Source organism: Marmota flaviventris, chromosome 11 (assembly GCF_047511675.1).
Source record: "Marmota flaviventris isolate mMarFla1 chromosome 11, mMarFla1.hap1, whole genome shotgun sequence".
Lineage (NCBI taxonomy): Eukaryota > Metazoa > Chordata > Mammalia > Rodentia > Sciuridae > Marmota > Marmota flaviventris.
Window position 1 is genome coordinate 54,128,161 of NC_092508.1, and position 25,650 is coordinate 54,153,810.

The window sequence follows — 25,650 nt, forward strand, 5'->3', positions numbered from 1 at the left end:
AGCTTCTTTCCATTATCAACAAGACAATTTTCTTCCCTCTAAGTAGAGTTTTACAAATCTCTCAGCTGAGTCATTATAAAGGTCTTTCGGTATGCTCTTTTGTATTTGAAGTATCTCTTGCTTGAAATTAAATTCAGTCCTAAAATAGCAACTATATCATCCCCTAACCACTTCCCATTAGAACAGCAAACTCCAGAGATTAGTAGAGCAGCTTTCATGTACTGGGGAAAACAGCCCTATGGATGATTTAAACAGAAAACTTTCCTGCTCACTGAGAAGCAATGGGTGCATATTTGTAAATACCAACACCAGACAAAAATGAAATCTGACAAGAGTGGTGATGTTGTCCTATGCAGACTAAATCTAAGCTGAGTTCAGATATTGCTTTTCAACATGAATTCTTGCAGGATTCTTAACTCATTAACATTGGTTTAAACTTTCTCCAAAGTACAGGTGGATTCTGGAGAAAGCAGATAAGTACAAATGAGTCCCTTCAATATAAATGTTTATAGCAACAGATTCTTTAGAGAAAATGAAGCCTTATACATGAGATAAATTTCCTCATCTGCTGTAATGATTGATGGGTCCATTTGGTTACTTTGGGGGGAGGGAACAGGAGCAGGGCCTGTTTCGCAGAGCAAAGCCTGCAGGTTTGGGCTATTCTGTATGAATGCCTGCAGGTGCTGTCTATTACCACATCTTTGTTTCAGACCCACATTAACAGATTTTTAACATTGGTAACAAATGCTCTTCTCTGAGCCTCAACCAGGTTATTTTTCCAACACACTTCTATTTCCTTGGTAAAGCCTCTTTTGAGGGGCTAAATTTAGCTCTGCCAATCAGAAGAACAGGTGGTATGTGAAACTACCAAAAAGGTCCTCTCCCATCATGCTTTCTTAAGAGAACCAATCACCAGGGCCCTGCCCTGAGGATGTGGGGCTGTCAGCAGATCTGGTGAATATAAGGGCCGGCCAGGCCCTGGCTCTGGAGCAGTCGTGCATTCCCGCCTCGCCTCGGGTGTAGGGATTGCATAGAAAAGCAAAACTACACAGTCTTGACTGTGTAGTTTTGTTTTTAGGTTTAGAGGCTCACCGATTCATGTTGGAGATGGTCGGAAAAACCAACTCTACATAGGACGTCGTTTCAGAAGCAGCCTGGGCTTAGTCCCACCCTTTTTAGGCACTCTTGAGAAATCAGGTGAGCAGCAGCTTTTCTTATTGTAATACTAGAGTTACTTTCTTATTGATTTCTAGCTCCTGTTTATTTTTGTGTGCCAAATGTCCACATAGACGTGTTTGGGTAACTTCTTGCTGCTGGTGCTGACCCATTATTTGAATCTTCTTGTTAAATTTTGTTTTTAAATGTGTGAGCTTTGTTTTTCTTAAATGGAATGCTTTAGCATATCAGCTCAGTCAATAATTCAAACTGTTTAAATTCACTGGATATTCTAGAAGTTGGGGTCTGCAATGGTGATCAAAATGTTTAGTTCTTTTATAGTCTCTTTGTGTCGGCTGAGAATGTTCAAGGTTATATTACTCAGTGATAAAGTGAGGCGCACCAAGAATAGCTCTGATAACATGCATGTGGTATCAGCTACACCCTGATGACTTTTTAAGGGAATCAACTGCTGAGATATCAGTTGCAGGACAGTGACAGAACACTTGCCTGCTGTCAGTCAATGCTGGAGAGTTTATTTTGGGAGCATGACATTTTAGATGCATACCTTCAGCCCTAATTAGATAAAGGCCTGTGAAAAGCAAGGACTAAAGCAACAAAATTCACTAGACAATAGGAGTATAAGATCAATCTAGGCCAGTTAATTGCAATGTTAGAAATTTGGAATAAGGCTATATAATTGTTTTATAAAATACTCCAAATCTCATTATGCATTTTAACTCAACTCACAATCCAATTATATGATAGGAGATAAATGCTAATGCTAAAAGGGTAAGGAATAATGTTTAAAAGCTTTTGATTTCTAAATATGCTTTGATTTTCCATCTTCTTAGAATTAGATTACACATTGTAAATACCTGTTAATACTGATATGGTGTTGTTATATACCTAAGAAGATAGTTATTTTTAGAAGATGCATTAGCTTGTAAACAGGAAAAGTTAGACACAAATTTGTTCATTTTGAAAATAACATGCTACAAAAGACTTCTTGACAAAGTTTTGTGGAAAACTTTTGGATATTATCTGAATTTTCCAAATATAATTCTCGTCTGAAAAAATGCTGGTTTAATTTTCTTTTTAACTAAGTAAAAAGATAGAATAAGGTAAGGCATTATCACAAAGAAGCCTATTGCTCCATAAAGTTTTGGTGAACAAAGAACTTTATGAAAAATAATAATGAAGCAATTGATGGTTCAGAAATTGTCTTTTTGTTTCAGAACAGTGAAATAGTCATGTTGAATAATCAGCTATTTATGCATTAGAAAAATTTTCACATAGTCTCTGAAACTGATAGACAAAGTACTTTCTTCCACTTATAAAGAACTTACCTGCAAATTTTATATTCATTTCTTCATTGAATATTTTATGTAGTAAAAGCATAGTCCTTTGTTACTTCCCCCACATTTCCCACCAACCTTCCATTATTCAGACTTCGCACACTGTTCCATATTAAGAACTCAAGCCAGCATTTTTGTTTCAAATCTATAATAAATTTTGGTCCTAACTATAAAATTAATTTTTTTCTAAATATCAGCAGTAGCAATATTACTTGCACAGTTATAGTTTGAAGAAATGTTAAGAAGTATAAAGCACCCTATAGGTCTACAAAAAGTTCATATATCCGGGGCTGTGGCTCAGCAGTGGTGCACTTGCCTGGCATGTGTGAGGCACTGGGTTCGATTCCCAACACCACATATAAATAAATAAATAAAAGATCTAGCAACAATTTAAAAAAACTTTTTTAAAGTTCATATATTCAATAAATCTTGCCAAACCCTTTCAAATTAGGAAAGAAATTGCAAAGTTCAAACTCTTAATTTTGGTGACCATTTTAAGTAATTAGACAATGCCTGTATCCAAGTTAACTTTATAAATATAGCTACAGTGAGTGAAAGATATTTGGGGGAAGGAAATATTTAAGCAATTGTCCCATACACATTGCAGAGATTCATCATAGATTTGTCACATATCATCTCTTTAATTACTCACTATCCCTATGTTATTCCAATTTTCAACTCTCGGCCTGATTTTTACACCATTGATAAGGCCACTTGGGTATATTCCTTGCTCTATCTGGCTAATTTTCTCCCCTCATTTCCCCTTAAATTTATTGCTTTGTGTTAAATTTTAAATCCAAGCCATAAAGAAGAGGCTTTCCCATTATCGCAGGCTCATAGATGACCAAGGAGCAATCCAGTGGAGAATATGTCTCTTTCATCCCCACAGGAGCTCCAGTGGCCCTTGGATGATATCCTCACTTACTTTCTCTTCCTTTTCAGAGTGCCTAAGAAGATGACAACTCAAGCACCGACGTTTACGCAGCCGTTACAAAGCGTTGTGGTACTGGAGGGTAGTGCCGCAACCTTTGAGGCTCACGTTAGTGGTAAGCCCACCCTGGTGCTTTCCTTTCCTTTGCCTCCTTTCCAATGAATTGCCTTTGTTGTAGGACATGATGCTGAGATGATGCTCTGCTTCAGTTTTGTAAAATTGGTGCAGCGCCCTGGAAGGGTCATTTTCAGGGTCTACCATTCAGAGTACTGACACAATCTGACAATATAATGACTCAAAAATGTTTTATTCATATTTATAATTCCACAAAGCAAAAATAATTAGCATTAGATTAAAATTGCTGTCAGAATCCAGCAACTGAAGTCGTCCCACATTTGGTCATTCTATATTTGGGTTCAGCTGCAGAGCCAGACTGGCAGCCAAGAACTCCAGTGTAGTAAAGGCTGCTACGGAGCTTCTGGGAGGTGATCTGGGTTGGCTGCTCCATGCACAGGAATCTCAGTTGTTTTATATGGAAAATAACAATGCATCCAGCCTTCTTCAGAGTCAGAACCCTCCAGTGATGAGCTAACTCCTCATTGTTTGAGTCTATTATTTTCTATCTTCATTAAGTGGTTCCAGTGAACAAAAGACTTTCCGATCATTTCAAAATGACAAGAAGAAATACTATTTGCCACTCTGACCTTTATATTAAAGGGAACCATTTTCCCTAAAGTTTTATTTAAAAGGAAGTTTATCTGTTTCTTTATCTGCTGCTTTTTCTTCATAATTCAGTTTAGGGATGACTACAGAAAATTCATGATTTCGAGGACTTATCTATCATCTTGTGAAAAAATACACTGTTGCAAACATTTCAAAAATCACTTAATATTGTTTCCTTCTATAGTCTTGCAACTGGCCATGTAAGATTACATGGGTCAATTGAAAATTATGCTAGCTTCTTCCTTCAGTGCATCTGCATGGTACATTGTTCTTCTTTGTTTTTTTTAATTGTATAGCTTATAATAAAGATATAAAATAAGATTTCCTTTTTATTTTTTCTATTTTATGCACCAATCTTTCTATAATTGAATAATACTTTATTGTATATTACACAAATATCATATAATCATTCATTTTCTATTGTGTGGAGACAAATTCAATTCTCTTCCTGCATGATGAACTCTTATTGACTTTCAAATAATTACTTATCTTGGAATGCTCAGTAATTTTTCTAAACTGAACAGAACACACATAGCATCAGTGGGAGTCTCTCTCCTTGTGAATAGTAGAAACTGACTTCTTCATAGCTTGTTCCTTCACACTAATAAGTTCTTAGAAATACACCACTGAAAATACCTGATACCTATTAGTGGATACTAACACAGTATCTACTCAGCCACAGTGGGAGATTGGCTAATGTAAGGATAACAAAGTGACTTTTCCGTTATCTTCACCTCCTAGCTGGAGGAGATAAATCACCAGTGTTTATACCAAATGCAAAGTAAACCATTCCCTGAACTTGCCTCATATCTTCTCATCATACAGAACTTTAAAATACCTAAAATGTCCAACCATGAGCATATAGTTATTCACTGTTAATTTATAGTGGGAGAAAAACAAATTGGCTTTTCTAGCCACAACTCCAACTCTACACATTGTTCTGAAAGACAAGTCTTGGAAAACTGCCTCTCTGCATTATGGTGGTTTTACTGCAGGCACACAGGAAAGCAGGAGCATTCCAGAAGGCGGTGTGCCTGCACTGCAGAGGAAGATGAGTGCACCCTCCTCCCTATGTCAGACAGAACTGTCAGATCCTTTTGCTGCTTTTGTTCCTCATTTGTGTTCAAAGAGGACACCAGTCACTTTTTATTTCAAAGTTTCCTCACTTTTATAAATCCCTTTCATGATTTTAATGATGTCTATTAAGTTGCATCAGACAGAGCCCCAGGCAGGAGGGAAGCATATGAAAATTCTAGTCTTCTGCCTGCCACTGCTCACTGAGGGACCTTGGAAAAATCATCAGGTCTCTATTGGCCTCAGTTTCCTTCCCTGTATAATGAGGGTGCTACCCTCTACCTAAGCTCTTGGGCCTTCCTAATGGCCTACAAAGTTATGCTTCCGCCAGGAGCCTGTCAGGTTGTCACTGTCACCAAATGGTGTTTCACTCTACAAAGCTTTTTAGGTTAGAGCAAGGCAGTAAGAATAATGTTTCGGTGGAGAGGAATTTGCCGTGCCCACTCAAACATAAAGATCAATTGTGCTTGCTCTTCAGGTTTTCCAGTTCCTGAGGTGAGCTGGTTTAGGGATGGCCAGGTTATTTCCACTTCCACTCTGCCCGGCGTGCAGATCTCCTTTAGCGATGGCCGCGCTAGACTGACGATCCCCGCCGTGACTAAAGCCAACAGTGGACGATACTCCCTGAGAGCCACCAATGGATCTGGACAAGCGACTAGTACTGCTGAGCTTCTCGTTACAGGTGGGTTGGTGGGGGCATGCCTGTCCTCTGCTGCCCCTGAGGGCATCCCTTGCACCTGGCGGAAGGGGTCCATATTGAGCAATGGGTATGAGGACTTGCAGCTCCCAATCTAGAAAGGGCCCACTGAAGGCTGATTTTGTAGCAAAGCTGTTTGCCATGTGGAATTTAATTCTCCTTTCAAAATAAAACACAAAAGTGGCTGAGAATCAGTGCTTCTCTGTATACATGTTAAACACTCAAAAATGCTTTAAGGAAATATTTTAAAAATCATGCTTCTCAGCAAGTACAAAAGCTCAAAGACTTTTTCATAAGCTTCATAAGAAATATGATATATTCTAGGATTCACCAGGAATTTCCACCTCAACAAGCACCAAGATAGTTCTGACACAAGCGGTCCACAAACTAGTCATTTAAGAAATATTAAAAATACTACTCAATAACATGTTCAGAAAAAGACAAATGCTTATTATTCAAATGTATGACACCATTCACCCTGAAAAGTTATGACCAATATTAGTGGCCTCTGTTGTTCTCCATTTTTCATTACCTGGTTAGACATTAATTCTCAAAACATGAATTAATTTATAAATCTTGCATGAACTGCATAATGTTATCAGTGCTTATCCAGTAAACCATATCTTCAATGATATCCAGTTATAGGGCTATAACTGACTTAAATAGAAAGCATATCAGGTAAAATTAGGTCTGAATCTTAAAACACATCCAGAAAATTAAGAAATAGAAAATCACAGGTTAGTAAAATTTGCTGTTGCTATTCAAAAGCACACCAAAGTTAATCCCATCCACCCTTCACATTTATCATATAAATTTTTTCCAACATAACCCTCCCCCAAAATCCCCTTTCTGTAGAATAATTAACATGAAAATATATCATTATTGAGGTTAACATTTTAAATGCAAGTAAGTATTTCAGTTCCTTGACTATCAACCAATTTGGAGAAGATTTAGGGGTTTTTTAAATTAAGTTTAAATGTAAAGATTCTATAAGTCACAAATACACCCATTCTACCAACCCCTGGAATTCGTTTTAATATAACCTATTGAAGTATACAAAGTTGCATAACACATTAACATGGTACAGATGTGAGGTTGGGAAGTACAGAAGATTCTCTAGTCAAAACAAGATCTAGATTTTTTGTGGTGGCCTAGAACTGCTAAGCAAACATGGTGGCTGGATAGCCACCTGCCATCTCTGGGCCCCATTCTTGCTGTCATCTGCTGGCTGAGCCGGGTTCAAGGACAGTCAAGGATGCTGAATTGGCGAGTCATTGCCTGGTTTTGGAATCGGAGCTGTGATTGTTTAAAAATACCCTGTTGGTAAGGTTCTGGCTTCCTGGCCTGATTTCCTTCTCTGTCCCCTGCAGCGGAGACAGCGCCACCCAACTTCGCTCAACGACTGCAGAGCATGACCGTGAGACAAGGAAGCCAAGTGAGACTCCAAGTGAGAGTGACTGGAATCCCTACACCTGTCGTGAAGTTCTACCGGGATGGAGCTGAAATTCAGAGCTCCCTTGATTTCCAAATTTCACAAGAAGGCGACCTCTACAGCTTACTGATTGCGGAAGCATACCCCGAAGACTCCGGGACCTATTCAGTGAATGCCACCAATAGCGTTGGAAGAGCTACTTCGACTGCCGAATTGCTGGTTCAAGGTATGCACTGCAGGTTGAGAAAGGAGAAGGGGAGAGGCCTGATCTGTGACCAAGTGGGGCTAGCCTGCCTCTCCTGAGGCCCTGGGAATGCTGAGAGCTAAAATCCAAGCTGCCTTTTAAACCCTATGAAAATAAAAGTGTGAGATTCCAGGCAAGAGCTCAGTATTGATGCAATCTTCAGTTATTAACCCCAATATAATAAACTGGAAAGTGTTTCAATTAAGTTACATACACTTCAAACTATTGAAAGTACTGGAATAATGTTTTTAAGTGGTTCTAACACATTCATATTGCAGTCTTTATATGTTTACTATGGTGCTTTTCTGGCAATGGCAGAAGTTTTGAAGAAGGGGCATTTTGTATTTTTAAATCTGATTTCTATCCATACAAGATTCAAAACTTTCTGCATTTTTCCCCACAGGGATGCCCAGAAAATTTTATTGACTTTGTAGTCACAATTAACAGAATCTCTTTCCAAAGGAATGGTTTCTCCTCCTCCAATGCTCATCTTTCCCTTCCTACAGGTGAAGAAGTAGTACCCGCTAAAAAGACAAAGACAATTGTTTCGACTGCTCAGATTTCAGAAACAAGACAAACCCGAATTGAAAAGGTATTTTTCTATGCTGCTCTTTCCCAGCCTTTCTGATTGCCACTTCCCCAGCTATTCTCCCTCATCATGGACTTTGTTTTAATCTTTTGCAGAAGATTGAAGCCCACTTTGATGCCAGATCACTCACAACAGTTGAGATGGTCATAGATGGTGCCACTGGGCAACAGCTGCCACATAAAACACCTCCCAGGATACCTCCTAAGCCAAAGTCAAGGTCTCCAACACCACCATCCATGTCCATTTCTGCCAAAACACAACTGGCTCGACAGCAGTCCCCCTCACCAATAAGACACTCTCCTTCCCCGGTCAGACATGTGCGGGCACCCACTCCATCTCCTGTGAGGTAAAGTTTCTTTAAAGAGACCAGGTTATCAAGCATTGTAAAATGAGGTTTTGTGCAATCAAAAATGTAGTATGTGATACAAGAGGTATATCGAGATGTCACTGAATATGATTTTCCCAAATCTTCATTGTCCACAGGCAAGTTGAAGAACTTTATAATTCTGAATTCTTTTTTACTTCTATTTAATACATATTAGCTTTAGGAGAGGAGAAAATAACACAGCAAAAGGAGAAAAATCCTAAATTCAACCAGCCAAATCACTTGCTAAGTTTGACTTGGAACAATAACTATTACAATAAAATAATCACTACTTATCTATTGATCACTATCACTATGGCAAATATTTGATTTGACACTCTACAAATATTATCTCACTAAATATTCACAACCACTAAGAATTATTATCCTCAGTATTATGAAATAGCAAGAGCCAAAGAAGTCACTTGCTCCAGTTCTTAGTTGTCTCATCTATAAACAAAGGAGAATCATAATAAGAATAATCTCACAGATTAAATGAGATAATTAGTTGAAGGTGCCTTGTAAACAGCAAATAATTATACACATGCTCTTATACTTCCATAATAAATAAAATATTTTAAACATTTTTCATATGCTTATTTTACCTAGAAAATAAGTAGTTTTCTATGCTGAGTTAAGATGCAGGTACTTTAGAAGGCAGACTTGTATTATCAGGGCCCAGAAATTACAGTCAAGTATAAATTATCTGCAGCATATTTGAAACTCTGGGATTCAGTTTAACATAATGAGACTTTTAATATGATGAACTGAAAAACTGCAAAACTTGAGCAAACAAAAAAAAAATAGTATGTCTTGATCAATTTAAATAAAAGACATGTCGACAGCTCCCCTGCCAAGAAAAAAAAATTAAAAGCATAACAAGTCATTGACCTAAAAATATTAAAATTTACTGTGAAGTTACTATAATCACAATAGTGGTGGGGCTGTAGCTGTAGCTCAGTGATAGAGGACTTGTGTAGCATGCCTGAGGCCCTGAGTTCAAACCCCAGCACTACAACAATAATGAAAGATAGTAATAAATAGAAAAATACATTAGGAAAGCAAAACAGAGTCTAAAAATAGATTCAAAAATACAGGGAGTTTGTTTTTTAATCAAAGTGACCTTTTATTTAGGGACTAGGCATTTTACTTCATGAAGAATGCTGGCCAATTTGCCATCCATCCATCCAATGCTGGCCAACGAGCATAAAACTACCTCACATCCTTTACAAAATACATCCTAGCTTGATTAAAGAGTTAGATTTTTTAAAATCCAGAGAAAGAGAAGAACAGAAAATTTGGGAAATATTTATGGGAAAGAGCTTTTAAAATAGACGTAAAGATTCAAGGACAGAAAAATAAAAAATGTATGGCAATAGCAAGTCATTGCTAGATTGCTTGTGAAAAAAAATTTTAACAGTGCTCCTTCCTCAGAAGATCTCACTGCCACTGCTAGAAAGGCATAACATACATATACATATATATATATATATATATATATATATATATATATATAATGGGTACAGTGTGAAAAATGCTAGCCCAGAGAGAGCCCCCAACCTGAGCAACTATACATATTTATGCTAGATAATGCCTGTAAACAAGCACAATGCAAGCAGATCTGGAGAGAATGTTAGCTGCACTTACGACAAAGAACTAATAATCAAATAGATTAAAAAGTCTCAAGTCAAAACACTAGGCATGGAATCATTATGTGATCCAGCTATACCATTCCTCAGTATTTATCGTAAAGAATTCAAGTCAGCATACTATAGTGATGCATGCATACACATGCTTATAGCAACACGATTCCTAATGGCCAACCTACAAAAGCAATGTAGGTGTCTATCAATGCATGAAATGATAAAATGTGGTATATATACACAATAGGGTTTATTCATCCATAAAGAAGAATGAAATTATGTCATTTGCAGGAAAATGGATGGAACTGTAGAACATTATGTTAAGTGTAATAAGCCAAATTCAGAATGTCAAAGGTCGTATGTTTTCTTTCATATCTGGAAGCTAGAGAGGAAAAAGGTGGGGGGGTATCTCATGAAAATTGAAGGGACATCAGTAGAGTGGAGGAAAGGGACCAGAGGAAGGGAGGAAGGGAGAGAAGGGGAAAGTGTTACATATTACAATATATAACTATATTCTTATATTGTGTGCTTGTACAAATATGTAACAAGCCCATTGTGTACAATTATAATGCACCAACAAAAAAAATGGGGAAAAAATTTCCACAAATCAATTTTCATAGAAAGAAAATTCAACACAAATAGAAGAAAATGGAAAAACCACAAGCTTTTAAAATTATTATACACATTATTGGACATTTATATTGCTAAATATCCAATAAATATAGTTTAAAAAGCTAGATATTTTCTCATTTTTATTGTTTTTAGACACTTAAAATATTAAAAATTTTGGTAAACACTAACATGAAAACTTGAACAAAAAGCTCAACTTCAAAACATGTCTAGCAATCACATTTCTAAAAGTGTTCAGTCTCAGGCTAACTCCAAGTTTGCACACCGTGAAACCACCATACAGGCCAAATGTGATTTCTGAGGGAGATAACAACCTTACTATATTTTAAATCCAAGCCTAAGGGTCATTTAGAATTAGTTTCTCTGTTCCCATGGAGTATTTTGACCATCATAACATTCTAAGAGTTTATTAATAACCTTCCAAATTCATCCCTTAAATTTGTTTTACAGTAATTAGGAAATACAAATGCCAATTTGTGGAGAAAATAATGGTTATCCAAAATAGACTCTTTCCTAAAGTGTCTCATAGTTAAATCTTGATTTTTGTTACAGAGTAAGGCAAACATATTTTATTGAATAGGGTGCATTGTCTCCAGCTGTGACCAGGTGATTATTTTTTATTTTACCTGCAGAAATAAGCACTTTCCTATAATGACTCAAATTACACTGATTTTTCACAGTTTGGGGCTTACCTGAGGCCCGCTGCTAATCACTTATGTCATGCTAATCATGTCCTTAACTCTTTTGAATAAAACCACATTACCAGATACAGCAGGAACTAGGCACAAGTTGAGACTTCGAAGTATAAATCTGTCTGCTTTTCTTCAATCGCTAGAGACCTACATTATTCTAATCTGGCCTTTGTTCTATTTCCCAGGCAGTCATTTTCAGAATGGAGCCATGTTCCTTAGATCTCTCTTTAGTTTGATTACAATTTCATTTATAAAATGCAAATTGATTTTCGCAGAAAAAGCCCTTCTTTAAGAACCCGGTGAAACCTTTCTTCAGGAAACTGACTGATGTTGTAATGTACTGTTACTCTTAGAGCAAATAGCAACTGTATCTTGAGGTTAATTAGGATAATTGTTTCATTTATGATCAATGTAAACTAAATATCCTACATACTGCCAGGATACATTTATAAATGTTTTCTTAGATTCAGAATTTATAAAATGCAACGATGGAGCAATACTGCCACCTAGAGGGAGAAATGCAATAGATCTTATTGATTAAAAATAAAATGAGTTTTGCAAAAATTTTATCTTAAAATGGCTAATCAATTCCAAGATTCTAGGCCAAAACCTGTCTTTTTAAGCTATCCGGCCAGGATTTAGCACCTATACCCCTCAACTGATATTGTGTGCAGTTTGGATACATCTAAAAAAACAATGAAAAGTGTTTTGGAAGAAACTATTTTATCCATTTAATAATAATAAAAAAAAATTTTAGGTTTCAAATTAGCCAAAATCCACAGCAATTATATGGTTATTTAAAGAAAGTCTTCAAGGGGAGGGGAGGGGGGATAGTAGAGGTTAGGAAAGGCAGCAGAATACAACATACACTAGTATGGCAGTAGGTAAAAAAGTGGATGTGTAACCAATGTGAATCTGCATTATGTATATAGGGTAAAAATGGGAGTTCATAATCCACTTGAATCAAATGTATGAAATATGATATGTCAAGAACTTTGTAATGTTTTGAACAGCTAATAAAAAAATAATAAAGAAAGTCTTCAATATGGTATGAGGGTGAATGCAAATAAACAGGGGCAGAAAACAAAAACCAGCTCACAAACCCTATAAATAGAGCAGCAGTTTCCAGACTGCATTGCACAGCCCGTACCCCAAAAGATTCTGCAACAGCTCAACCAGAAATCTTCCTCCTGCCCTGGGAATTTGCAAGACAGATAGACATGGTGAAGGTGGTGTGGAAGTCCTGCAGGAGGGAAGGGAGGGAGAGAGGAAGAGAGAAAGGCTTAACTTGTTTAGCCGGGAGTGACACAAGCGTTTTGATTACATAGAGCTTTCTTCATCTAGCATCTATTTGACATCCACCCACCCCTGTCCAGATGGGGAATGCAGAGACACTTACATATGAGTCCTAGATTTGCAATGTCCTTTCTTTTGCTGTATATTTAGGAAATACCTTCCTCGGTCTTATTTATTTTTTAATGTGAGAAGATGAGACAGGGCACAAAATTCTTTAGCTTACTTGGGATTAAGTCTGATTCAGATACTGCAGATAAGAATAAGCTTTATTGAGACTTAAAGCAACTGATTTTCATATTATATACCCTCTGAACCAGTTGTGGGGACACACATTTTAAAACTCTGCCATTGTCTTAATCTGATTATGCCTGCTAGAGCTCCTCACCTTGGCATTCTGACCTCTGCTATTTGGTTTTCAGGTCTGTGTCCCCAGCAGGGAGGATCTCCACATCCCCCATCAGATCTGTGAAGTCACCCTTACTCGTCCGGAAGACTCAGACATCCACCGTGGCCACAGGCCCCGAAGTGCCTCCCCCTTGGAAGCAAGAGGGCTACGTGGCCTCCTCAACTGAGGCTGAGATGAGAGAGACAACAGTGACCAGCTCTACTCAGATCAGGAGAGAAGAGAGGTGGGAAGGGAGATATGGTGTCCAGGAGCAAGTGACCATCAGTGGAGCTGCGGGGGCTGCTGCCAGCATATCGGCCAGTGCTTCCTTTGCAGCAGGGGCTGCTGCTACTGGTGCCAAAGAGGTACAGTCAGGACTACTCTGTTTTCATTACTTCACTTCTCTTTTTTTTTTCCAACGTGATTTCTGGAATAAAAACCAGGATGGATGGATTGGAAGGAAAATACACAGGAACACAAACATATTATGGAAACTACAGACCAAATTTGGATGTCCTGTTCATAAAACCATCTTCAGTTGGGACAAAGGCTCTGATGTGAGGTTTACATACAATATGGGTGTTAGTGATATAGACCCTACATCTCTTTGCAATGATAAATGCTCACACACCAGTACATTTAGCTCTAGGTAGCTGTTTCCATTGTGCTTTTACATTTCTTACCAGACATGCCACTTTGAAAATGTATTGAACGTGTTCATTTCCAATCCAGGTGAAACAAGAGACTGACAAGAGTGCAGCTGTTGCGACCGTTGTTGCTGCTGTTGATATGGCCAGAGTGAGAGAACCAGTGATCAGTGCTGTAGAGCAGACTGCTCAGAGGACAACCACGACTGCTGTGCGGGTCCAACCTGCTCAAGAACAGGTATGCAAGGGCCGCACGTGGGGCCAGGTCCAATGGCCCATCCCTCAAACACCATTCACTGCTTTGAGCCTTGGGTGCTCAGATGCCAGGACCAAACAATGTCAAATCATTCTGAAGGCAGAACTGAACCCAGCATGACCCAGGATTTTAGAACTTCTGAGCAAAATATGGTCTGAGAGAGCAAAGGTGTTTAAGCTGTAAATATCACAAGAGCACACCAGACCAGAATAACACTGGGCTACATTAAGTAGGCAAAAGTTAACAGTATTCAAAGTATCAGGGGACTCCTGGTTGAAGCAGATGAAGGGTGGGAGGACAGAGTCAGCTACTCAAGGGAGCAGACAGCCAGAGCATAGCTACTCCAGGAGCCAGGTGTGGGAACCAGTGTTTCAGGGCAGATATTAGATTTCTCTGAGCTTCCCTGAAGGATCATTGCTTTGTTCATCTACTTTTCTCAAAACAAACGTGACATTTGATTCATGAATGAAAAGTCTCATAAATCCAGGATAATTTTCCACCTCGTATTTGAATAATTTTTGTTCTAATTTAAAACCACTCTGCCTTCCCTTCTTATCTTCTGTGACATTTTTGCCTTAATCCCGAAATATCATCATAACTTCCTGTTCAAAGTGCATTAAGGTATTTCTTCCTTTTCTCTGTGAAAATCAGGTGAGAAAAGAGGCGGAGAAGACTGCCGTAACACAGGTAGTAGTGGCCGCTGATAAAGTCAAGGAACAAGAATTAAAATCAAGAACCAGAGAAGTAATTGCAACAAAGCAAGAGCAGACGCACATAACTCATGAGCAGGTGAGAAGGATTTTTTGATTTGAAATTCACTGGTGTGATAACATGTGTTAACACGGTGATAATCTTTACTGTGAAGGATGGTGTTTCTTGGACCATACAACTATTACCACACTACCTCTTGTCATGTGTGACCTGTGCACTGGATACCAAAGTCTCTGAGGGGACTTCACTGACTGCTCTCTCTATATAGACGAAAGGGACCTCTGTGAACACAACCTGAGTGTAGAAAGAGAGTCTTATCTACATTTTTTATAACCATTTACATTATGATCATTATTATGTATGTGATTGTAGGGAGATGACAGAAGGAAATAAAACTAGGAGGGAGAAATAGATATTTAAGTAGCCACATGGAGAGTAGAAGAGAACACTGAACACACTTGACTTTAAAACCTCAGAAGCTGCATCCTGACTCCTAAGAGGACTTGTGTAAATGGGTTGGATATAGAATAGAAAGCCTAGCCTTAGTAAGCCACAGGACCAGAAAAGACGAAAGGACAGTCTCATGATTGGAAGCCCTGGGGACAGAATAGAGAAGACTGATTGATAGAGAGCTGTTGGCCAGTGGAGCCAATTGTCAATTGGGTAGTTTGAGAAGAAAGGCTTTCAAGTTTCATCTAACCTTGAGGTCCTGGGTTTCAATGATAAAGTATCTAAGAATGGGAAAGAAGCAAAGAAGACGACTCCCCCACCCCACAGGCACTCCCTGGGTTCCCAGATAGAAACAGCATCCTTCAGGGGGTTAAAGATTTAGAAAATATTTTGCCTAGGATATATGCAAAAATCTTCTTCCCATAGTAAGTTTTGATTCTCCAAACCATCATGGTATTTAGGAATTTTTTTTCAAAACAAAATACTGTAGATTTGCAGATTATTAATTATCCATGTTTGATTTCTCATATATAAAATAAAAGGGTCAGGCATAGTTACTTTTCAGGTCTTCCATTCTAATATTCTGTACTCTAAGATTATCTTTAAATGACATAAAATGGAAATGTATTGTCATATATCTATTCGTAAAAATTAGAAGTCTTTTTAAAGAAGACTACAACTCTCCTGTTCAAAATGAACAGGACTGAACTCAGCATTTTTTTTTCTTTTTTCTTTTTGTTTTTTGGTCTAAACAGCCTAATTTATGTTTTAGGCAGAGAAATAATATGGTTGTACTAATGAATGAGAGATTATTTATTTGATTTAGTGACATCTCCAAAAAAGTGATTTTATTTCTTTAAATTCCTGTGTTGTATTTAATGAATACTATGTTACTTGCATTAGAGATCAGGAAACAGTAAGGTTTTGTTTTTATCTTCATTGCAGATAAGAAAAGAAACTGAAAAAGCCTTTGTACCAAAGGTAGTAATTTCCACAACTAAAGCCAAAGAACAAGAAACTAGAATTACTGGAGAAATTACTACGAAACAAGAACAAAAGCAAATAACTCAAGAAACAGTAAGTCCAACTTTGCAAATACCTTGTAGTCTGTTAATATCACATTCTAGCCAATTGTATGTCCTTCAAAATGGAGTCTTCGTCTCATGTTTTCTTTTTGTTGGTTCTGTCTCACATTGAAATTCTGCTGTGATGGAAGTTCTGTTCTCACTTCTCTTTTCCTCTCAATTGATTAGTTTTGGGAGATTGTCTGTTTACAAGAACAGTGTGGGGGCATACCTATGAGCTTTCTAGGTGGAAGGTAGATATCACCTCTGACCAGTTTCACACAAGTACAATTTTTTATGCACAACCTGAGCCCTCAGTCACTTAGATTGGAAAGCATAACCTATGCACAGCTGTAAGATGGGGTGTGCACACACCTGTGGACACGCACATGACCACTGAACCTTCTGTATTCTCCCAAACATAGCAAGGGCATCTTGACATTTCTTTTGTGCCATTTGAAACTCAAAATATTCATTTTACTCTAAAAAATCAGATAAGACAGGAAACTGAGAAAACTGCTGCATCCATGGTGGTAGTTGCCACTGCCAAATCCACAAAACTAGAAACAATCCTGGGAACTCAAGAAGAAATTGCCATACAAGACCAAAGGCTCCTCAATCATGAACAGGTGATGACTTCCTGCCGCTGTGAAAGTCACTCTCACCATTTCACTTGCAAGCCACTTGCATTTCATCCTAATGGCCACATCTTCACCACCTCCTCTTCTCATATCTCACACAGAAAATTCTTTCACCATCTCACTCCCATGAGCCTTTGCCACCCATCTGGCTTTCACTGTCACCTCTTATTCCTAACTTTCAGACTTTCTTTGAACTATTACTAACATGATATAATTCACTTTAAAATATTACTGTTGATGTCAGCCCCAGGTACAAGTTAATGGATAATAAAGCAAAGCTGTGCACTATTTATGGCTTTACTAGACTTTCCCGTGGATTATAATGATGGGAAAAAACAGCATTTGTCTGTCTTTTATTGCTAATCATGTTTTTTATTTTAAATTTATCTTATTATTTTGATATTGTCAGTGAAACAATACAGATGATTGAAGCAACTTAAATAATACACTTAGGTGTAATTAAAATGTCCTTGAGTAACAAGAAAATTTGCCTCCTTTCTCAGTTCATTTGCTTCTCTTATTAGAGGCTCAGGAAATTTAATGACTATTTTCTCATCTTTTTTTTTTTTAACCACATGACCAGATAATGAAAGAAACTAGGAAAACAGTGGTGCCTAAAGTCATAGTTGCCACACCCAAAGTCAAAGAACAAGATTTAGTATCAAGAACTAGAGAAGGCATCACTACCAAAAGAGATCAAGTCCAAATAACTCAGGAAAAGGTGAATATAGATATTTGAAACATGAAGAGTTCATCTTTAAACTAATTGTTAGAAAACTATTAACTATTATATAGTATGAATTATTAATCTATATTTTCCTTTTTAAATCTGTAACTAAAAACAAAATGGAAAATGTGATTGATTACCATTAATTTTTTCTGCACATTTGATTTTCATCCACCTGTAACACTTATAATTCATTTTATTCACCATTATTCTTTGCATGAAGATTAGCAATTTTAGATTTATTTTTGAAAAAGCACTGGGGCACTGGGGAAGCATCTAGAGTTTTTATTTTTTATTTTTTTTTTTTTTAGCTAACATTTCTAAGTTTTGTGATTCTCACTGACAAGTGAAAATTAATTTCTCTCCTATATTTAACCCTAAATAACTTCCTCTTACATCCCTACCAGGAGGGGGGAAGGGTCATATCATGTATGTCTGAAGCCCCATACAACTTAAATCTTGATTTTACTGTAATAATCAGATCAGAAAGGAAGCTGAGAAAACTGCCTTGTCTACAATAGCAGTTGCTACTGCTAAAGCCAAAGAACAAGAAACAATACTGAGAACTAGAGAAGGAATGGCTACTAGACAAGAACAAATCCAAGTTACTCATGGAAAGGTGACTATTGCTGTTCCAAGTGTGAAATCCCCTTTTATAATATATTAATACCAAACCTCATGTGAAATCCCCATTAATACCAAATCTTGGTTGTTGTTTTTTTTTTTTTTAGTGTATGAGATCTATTAACCAAATTTGTTTTCATATAATTAAACATCTGAAAACTAAAAAATCAAATTATTTATATTGTTAATATTACTATGTATTCCTTTCCTCACTTATCTTTTCATATTATTTTCAACTTTTTATTATTAACATCTCGAAATCCTTCAGAAGTTGATGATTGAAATTGCATGCAGGCTAAATTTAAGAGACTCTATGAACATTAAATCAAAGTTGTATACATAAGTGGTGAATCTTACTGTAAAGAAGATGTGGTTTTTGAGAAGTCATAAGTTCACTATATTACATTATAGTGTATGGATTTATTTCAGTAAATAACCTATAATTTTCTTCATGTGAAACTGTATTTTTTTTCTCCCTGTAACTATCAGATGAGGAAAGAAACTGAGAAAATTATAGTGCCTTCAGTAGCAGCTCCACTAAAGCCAGGCAAGATCTAGTACTGAAATCTAGAGAAGGAAGTATCAAACCAGATCAATTATACATAAACCATGAGAAGGTTGCTGCCTCTATATGTAGCTATGAAATTTCCACAAATTAAGTTACTTCCCATGACTACACTTTGCTCCAAATAAGCTATTTACCTAAATTTATTCTTTATTGCTAATCTAGCATTAGAAATCAGCAGCCAAAGGGTTCCAATTCCATTAGCATCCTGACCTAAGTACTACTTGTATTTCCCTGACTGTTGCTTCCTATCTTTGACTGTTTTTTGCTAAGCATAATGTCAGATAAACTTTCATCCAAGTCTAATATTGAATGGCACATCAGCCTTTCAGAAGTCTCATGGATGACAGAAAATTTTCGGTGAAGCATATTCCAGGAGTGATGAATTTGTTTCTGTCCTGAATCACATGAGTTTGATTATCTTGTTTTTGTTGTTAAATATTAGCTAAGGATGGAAGCTGAGGAACTGTCTATATCTAAGTTCATAGTTACTGCTGCAAAATCGTCTGAACCTGCCACACTGCCAAGGACTAGAGAAGGATTTGCTATTAAGCAGGAACAAACACATCTTTTCCAAGAGGAGATGAAAACTGATGCGGTGGAGGTGAAAACAGTGTTTCATCCCATTTCATCATCAGCTCTCATAACTCTTCATCCATTATGTGTCACTGTGCTCCTAGTGTTCCATTTAATTGCTTTACTGATCAACAAAACATTAGAGATGATTAGATTCAGTCCAAGTCCTCCGGTGGAACAGTTGGCATTTCTAGTTGTGAAAGGCCAGATTAAACAACATTTGCTTTGTGTCTCCTAAATTAATTCTCAGCATTTAACTGGTGCAAATTGAGGTCTCCTAATCCAATTAGTTTTCCTGATTATCTGGGTTCCAAAAAGGTAAAGAATATTCTAGTCTATTAAGAAATAAAAGTGACTTACCAGCATAGAATACTCATTTGTAGTTGTCCACCAAACAGCATTTGTGTATGGATTTAATGTACATTAATTCAAGGAAAAAAAAAATGCACATATGCTTCCTTAAGTTAAAGTATCTTACCATCATTAAGATTTTTTTGGCATAAGTATTAAAATAAAAATAAGATTTATGTATTTCAGTGGATTTTTTAAAGTCAAATGATAATTTCATTGAGCCTGACTCTTCTCATTTTTAAAGTAAATAAAACTAAAACTTACTCTGATTACCTTGTATTATTGACTACTAGTCAAAAGGTGCAAATGAGATAGCACAAATGCAATCTCCCAGCAAGCCAAGTTATATATTTATATTAGGGTTATTTGTCAAAGATGAACATTTTAAAACATCTGTAAAATTAAGGTCAACTGGTTGCCTATATTTTTAAAAAAATAACAAATGAACAAAATTAATTCACCCATGCCTCATGTATATTTTATAGTTTCTTCTAAAAAGCAATCTGAATGAAGATGGTCCATGCAATCTTTCAAGGCAGATTAAATTTCTGTGGCTTCCTAGAAGGAAACACTGGATAAAGCCCATGATCACTAAACATCCAATTCCTTCTTTAAAAAGGCCCCATTTATATCTCAACTGGCATCAAGAGTAATTTTTAAGGTTATACATATAGCATGCTTGAGACACATTTCAGGTACACACTAGATCCTATTCACAGCAGCAAAGAAAACTGAATATTAATAAAATATTACAGCCTTCCTTTTAAAGTGCACTAGATGGACATGGAATTTGATTTTTCAGTATTCTATTTCCAAGTATCACATAGGATCATAATACCCATGTCACATCAACTGATTCGCTTTCTTTAAAAAAAAAATTCCTTTGCGAATTGTATTTTCATTTATGTTAACCAGATTCATGGAAATGAGAAAATAATATTTTTGTCCCTTCTTTGCAAAAATGAAAGTAAATTGGATTTCAGTGTGAAAGGTTGTTCTCTTGAATGCAAAATGATAACATTTTCATTTTAATCACAACATTTTCATTCATGTGTTTTAAGAGTGATGCTTTTCTAATAGATTAAACAAATCTTATCCCCAGTGAATCATAAGTAAATTCACATGCTCACTCTGTGTTCATGAGCTTTCATGTTATCTCTGATTTGCATGCAACCATATAACTCTGTAGCAATTGATTTTTCTGGATGGGATGATGACAATATTTGAGTATACTTTTATCATCACTGTCACTCGTGTCAACACCAGACTAAATGATCGACAAGATGATAAAAATAATGAAGATAACCAGCTCCGAAGTTCTGATTTCCCAATTGCCAATTGACTGTCTGTCTAGATGAATTAGCAGAAAAACCCAAATCACTTTATGATTTTATATACATACTTGTTATCCTACCTTGTGCCTAAGTGACTTAATGTTTAGTATAATTAAGCAGATATATAAGAGCATATCTAAATAGATGTCTGTACAATACAATCATCATCAAAGCATTATTAAGTTCTTAGATGCATTTCAGAGTTACATATCTGGACACGTAACATTCTTATATGACATGGACACCATCTACCTAACATGCCTTTAGGCATCTGTCAGTTCTGAATGTCTAGGAGGAACTGTGCCCAGGAAGATGTGCCTGGGAGGAGATGTTCCAGTTGGACTTTGACATTATTATGCATTAATTCTGGAAACCTTGTCTCCAGGTGGGCGCTGGGAAAAAGGCTGAAGCCGTAGCAACAGTTGTTGCTGCAGTTGATCAGGCCCGTGTGAGAGAACCAAGAGAGCCCGGGCATGTGGAAGAAACCTATGCTCAGCAGACTACTTTGGAATATGGATATAAGGAACATGTTTCCACCACAAAGGTACCTGAGCATCCCCAGCGTCCAGCCTCCGAACCCCATGTTGTCCCTAAAGCAGTCAAGCCTGCGGTGATTCAAGCTCCAACTGAGACTCATATCAAAACTACTGATCAAATGGGAATGCACATATCATCACAGGTGAGTGATTACTACCTGCTGGGTTTTCACCCTGTTCATGGGAAAGCAACCTTAATTGCTATGGTTATCTGGCAAACAGTGGTATCAATGAGTTTTACCTTAATGCAGATCAAGAAAACTACAGATCTAACAACCGAAAGATTAGTCCATGTGGATAAACGCCCCCGCACAGCAAGCCCTCACTTTACTGTTTCAAAAATTTCTGTTCCTAAGACAGAACATGGATATGAGGTAAGAAGTTACAGAGCATGATTTTAAAAATTGGTTAGCCTTAAGGATATGCATACCTAATGTAACTGTAGAGCATCTTCATTATAGGCCATTGCATGCCTGTTTTTGACAAGGTCTGTTTCCATTCATGGTGACTTGGATACCAGTCAGTTAAGTTTCTGAAATTGGCAGAGCAGGTTGAGCCTGAAGTAGCAGGTGGTTATCTTACACCTGTGAGGAGTTGAAACCATGCAGGCTTTTCTGTCTCACATTTCAGGGATAGCTTGAACTCAATTGTTTTGATAGCTGTTGTTCTAATGACTTTGTAAATGGTAGAGCATTACATAGGGTAGTTTTTCTTCAGCCGCAAGACATTTCAGCATAACTGTGAATGTGTTTTAATAATAGAGACAGACATTAATAAATCACATATTCATATATTTAATATAGCAAATTGGAAAGGTGGTATTGTTAGTGAGTTGGATTGTGACATTAAACAGCCTTGAATTAGTCTCCTATTCCTTATTAAAACTGTCATCAGCAGGAGGTTAAAATACATGCAAAAATTTTAGCAAGTTGACAGCACGTAATAATCTTCAATATTAGTTACTATTGTTCTTATTCTAAAAACATATTGAAACCTTCTATACCTTCAAAGAATTATAAGGAATATGAAATGCCTTTGTTTGGGATTGTCTCAAGTTATTATTGAAACTGAATAATTGTAGACAGCAGCAGAATAAAAACAGTAAGGAAGCCTTTAAAATGCTTTTCTGAATGTCTCCATTTTCATCTGTCACATAGATTTGTGGCTGAAACCCAAATGTGAAATTTCAAAGTAGTTCTTAGAACTTACCAAATAAAAAATAAACAATTTTAATTATTTCTTAATTTTGACCTTGCCACTATAATATTTTCAAAAGTAGCACTAATTGAGATGATTAAGTGAAGAAAATTCATGACTGGGCTTTTAAAGATTTGTGGTTCTTTCATAACAGATGTAAAAATAAGGAGTTCTTAATATAACTCTTTTAAAAAGATATTTTTTACATCTGTTTTATAAACTAACAGGAATGGCAAAAAGCTTTGTCATTGGCTTTTCTCGGTAAGAGGGATAGAACATTAAAAATGGATGGTAGAGATAATACACTCAGGTGTTAATAGCTGTCCCCCTAAACAGGAGTATTAGTGGCAAAGCACTTCTGAGGATGACTTGAATGACAGTTAATGAATGACTTTGTTTTCTGACTCCCTTTTCATTTAGGCATCAATAGCCGGTAGCGCTATTGCCACGTTACAAAAAGAGTTGTCGGCCACATCTTCTGCTCAGAAGATCACCAAATCGGTGAAGGCTCCCACTGTGAAGCCCGCAGAGACTAGAGTAAGGGCAGAGCCCACTCCTTCGCCCCAGTTTCCTTTTGCTGACATGCCAGATACTTACAAGAGTCAAGCTGGCATTGAAGTGAAGAAGGAAGTAGGGGTGAGCATCACTGGTACTGCTGTCCGCGAAGAACGCTTCGAAGTACTGCATGGTCGTGAAGCCAAGGTTGGTCGCTGGGTTGCACAGTTTCTCCATCTATTCCTATGAGTCCACCACTGCAAAGCAGCCTGTCTGGGTGTTGCTTTCTTCCTTTACTGTGCTCTAATGTAATTTTACTGAACATTGTATGGGCCAGAGACCATTTTATCAAAAATTGTTTTATGATTTTGCATGTGCTAAATGTTTATGAGATTTCTTGGGCATTTTGTAACATCCTTTGTAAAAATTATAGGTAACAGAAACAGCAAGAGTACCTGCACCTGTTGAGATTCCTGTTACTCCCCCAACTCTAGTCTCGGTGAGTAAAAAAGTTGATTGTGTTGGGCCCTTTTCATATTTGATCATATCACTTTAATACATGAATATATTACTGATTGCAGAAATCAGTGTCTTAAATTTCTAGGTAAATGGCATTTGTGAGTTTGCAAATGCTAATTTTCATGCCATACTCTTTGGTGAGGAAAAGGGAAATTCTGTAGGGCAACTGTCATTCACATATTCAACTGATTAAATGAGCTTCTAATATGTGTAAGACATTATTTCAGGAGCTCTAGAGATACGAAGACCAATACAGTCCTCTTCAAAATCTGCCTCGCTGTCAATTACATGTTCATAAACCAGCACAGTGAAACATGGAAAGTGATAAAACCTTTAACAGAAGGAGAGTCCATGGAAAGGAGAGACTAGTGCCAATTAGGGTAATGCGGCAAAGCTTTGTTGAAAAGTTTGCTTTTGCTGCTGTGCTTTCCAGCTTAGTAAGGATTAAATATGCAAGAATTTAACAGAAGGCACAGAGTTTCCCTGATGACATGAAAGTAATACAGTCCCACTGCAGGGAGTTGGAAATTTTGAGCATTAATTTCTAATTGGGAATATTCCAAATTCCAAGGGAGGTACTTCTCTAATATTTCTGGAGTCCTGATTAATAAGCCATATTGTGGCAATTAAATTGTGCAAATGTGTTCAAATGCCACGGTTGTTGTAACAGGTAGAGATAATTAATGAATATGCACTTATATCATAATTTCCTTTTTCTTCTCTCTTCAGGGCTTAAAAAATGTGACTGTCATAGAAGGTGAATCTGTCACCTTGGAGTGCCACATCTCTGGATACCCATCCCCCAAAGTGACATGGTACAGAGAAGACTACCAAATCGAAAGTTCCATTGATTTCCAGATAACCTTCCAGAGTGGAATTGCTCGCTTGATGATTCGTGAAGCCTTTGCAGAAGACAGCGGGCGATTCACTTGCAGTGCTGTCAACGAGGCTGGGACCGTCAGCACATCCTGCTACCTAGCAGTACAGGGTTAGTGGATGTCCTCCACAGTTCCCATGCACGTGTCACCACTCTTATCGGGCATGCTGTTCTACAATATGGTTTACACACATCTCATAATGGTGTCCCTGTTTGGAATTGGGGGGGGATAGATTATGGGGTCCACTTAACTGTCATTGCCAAGCAGAAGTCACTAATGGAGCAGACTAAATAGCTCACTTCAGTGAGAAATTTTGTCGTCTTCTAGTTTCAGAAGAATTTGAAAAGGAAACAACAGCGGTGACTGAGAAATTCACCACTGAAGAGAAACGGTAAGAACAAAAACATTCTTTTGCCAATTAGCTGCTGTTTTGGCACAGTTTTTGATATTTTGTCCTTTTAGTATTGACCAGTTGCAACCCAGAAGCTAATGCAAAGGGAATTCTCTTCCAGCTTTGTTGAGTCAAGAGATGTGGTAATGACTGATACTAGCATCACAGAGGAACAAGCAGGGCCCGGAGAACCTGCTGCCCCTTTCTTCATTACAAAACCAGTGGTCCAGAAACTGGTGGAAGGTGGGAGCATCGTGTTTGAATGCCAGGTTGGAGGCAACCCAAAGCCCCATGTCTACTGGAAAAAATCTGGTGTTCCTCTAACAACTGGATACAGGTATTTTGACAGCTGTATAACAGAGTTCACTGTGGTTGTGCAATATATAGAAGAAGTCTAGAGAGAAGTAGAATTTATCTATGCCACCAACTCCTGCACATAGAATCTTTCACTACAGAGCTTTCATCACTGTTCTGA

At 37.3% G+C, this 25,650-nt stretch overlaps 1 protein-coding gene across 6 annotated transcripts in view; it reads left to right on the forward strand.

Annotated features, from left to right (window-relative positions):
- The first annotated feature begins 3,468 nt into the window (after positions 1 to 3,468).
- Positions 3,469 to 25,650, forward strand: part of Ttn (titin) — a 263,732-nt gene continuing 241,550 nt past the window's right edge. For 3 of the 6 annotated variants that reach the window (XM_071619370.1, XM_071619371.1, XM_027943987.2), the window contains exons 1-19: positions 3,469 to 3,559; positions 5,720 to 5,923; positions 7,309 to 7,596; positions 8,121 to 8,206; positions 8,299 to 8,549; positions 13,248 to 13,578; positions 13,946 to 14,098; positions 14,768 to 14,905; positions 16,223 to 16,354; positions 16,836 to 16,970; positions 17,566 to 17,703; positions 18,191 to 18,328; positions 21,545 to 21,838; positions 21,947 to 22,069; positions 23,313 to 23,594; positions 23,821 to 23,886; positions 24,636 to 24,894; positions 25,112 to 25,175; positions 25,297 to 25,512. In XM_071619370.1, the coding sequence (XP_071475471.1) occupies positions 3,469 to 3,559; positions 5,720 to 5,923; positions 7,309 to 7,596; positions 8,121 to 8,206; positions 8,299 to 8,549; positions 13,248 to 13,578; positions 13,946 to 14,098; positions 14,768 to 14,905; positions 16,223 to 16,354; positions 16,836 to 16,970; positions 17,566 to 17,703; positions 18,191 to 18,328; positions 21,545 to 21,838; positions 21,947 to 22,069; positions 23,313 to 23,594; positions 23,821 to 23,886; positions 24,636 to 24,894; positions 25,112 to 25,175; positions 25,297 to 25,512 (3,389 nt within the window). The remainder of the gene's footprint in view (positions 3,560 to 5,719; positions 5,924 to 7,308; positions 7,597 to 8,120; positions 8,207 to 8,298; positions 8,550 to 13,247; positions 13,579 to 13,945; positions 14,099 to 14,767; positions 14,906 to 16,222; positions 16,355 to 16,835; positions 16,971 to 17,565; positions 17,704 to 18,190; positions 18,329 to 21,544; positions 21,839 to 21,946; positions 22,070 to 23,312; positions 23,595 to 23,820; positions 23,887 to 24,635; positions 24,895 to 25,111; positions 25,176 to 25,296; positions 25,513 to 25,650) is intronic. The other 3 variants (XM_071619373.1, XM_071619372.1, XM_071619374.1) reach the window with 1 other exon arrangement.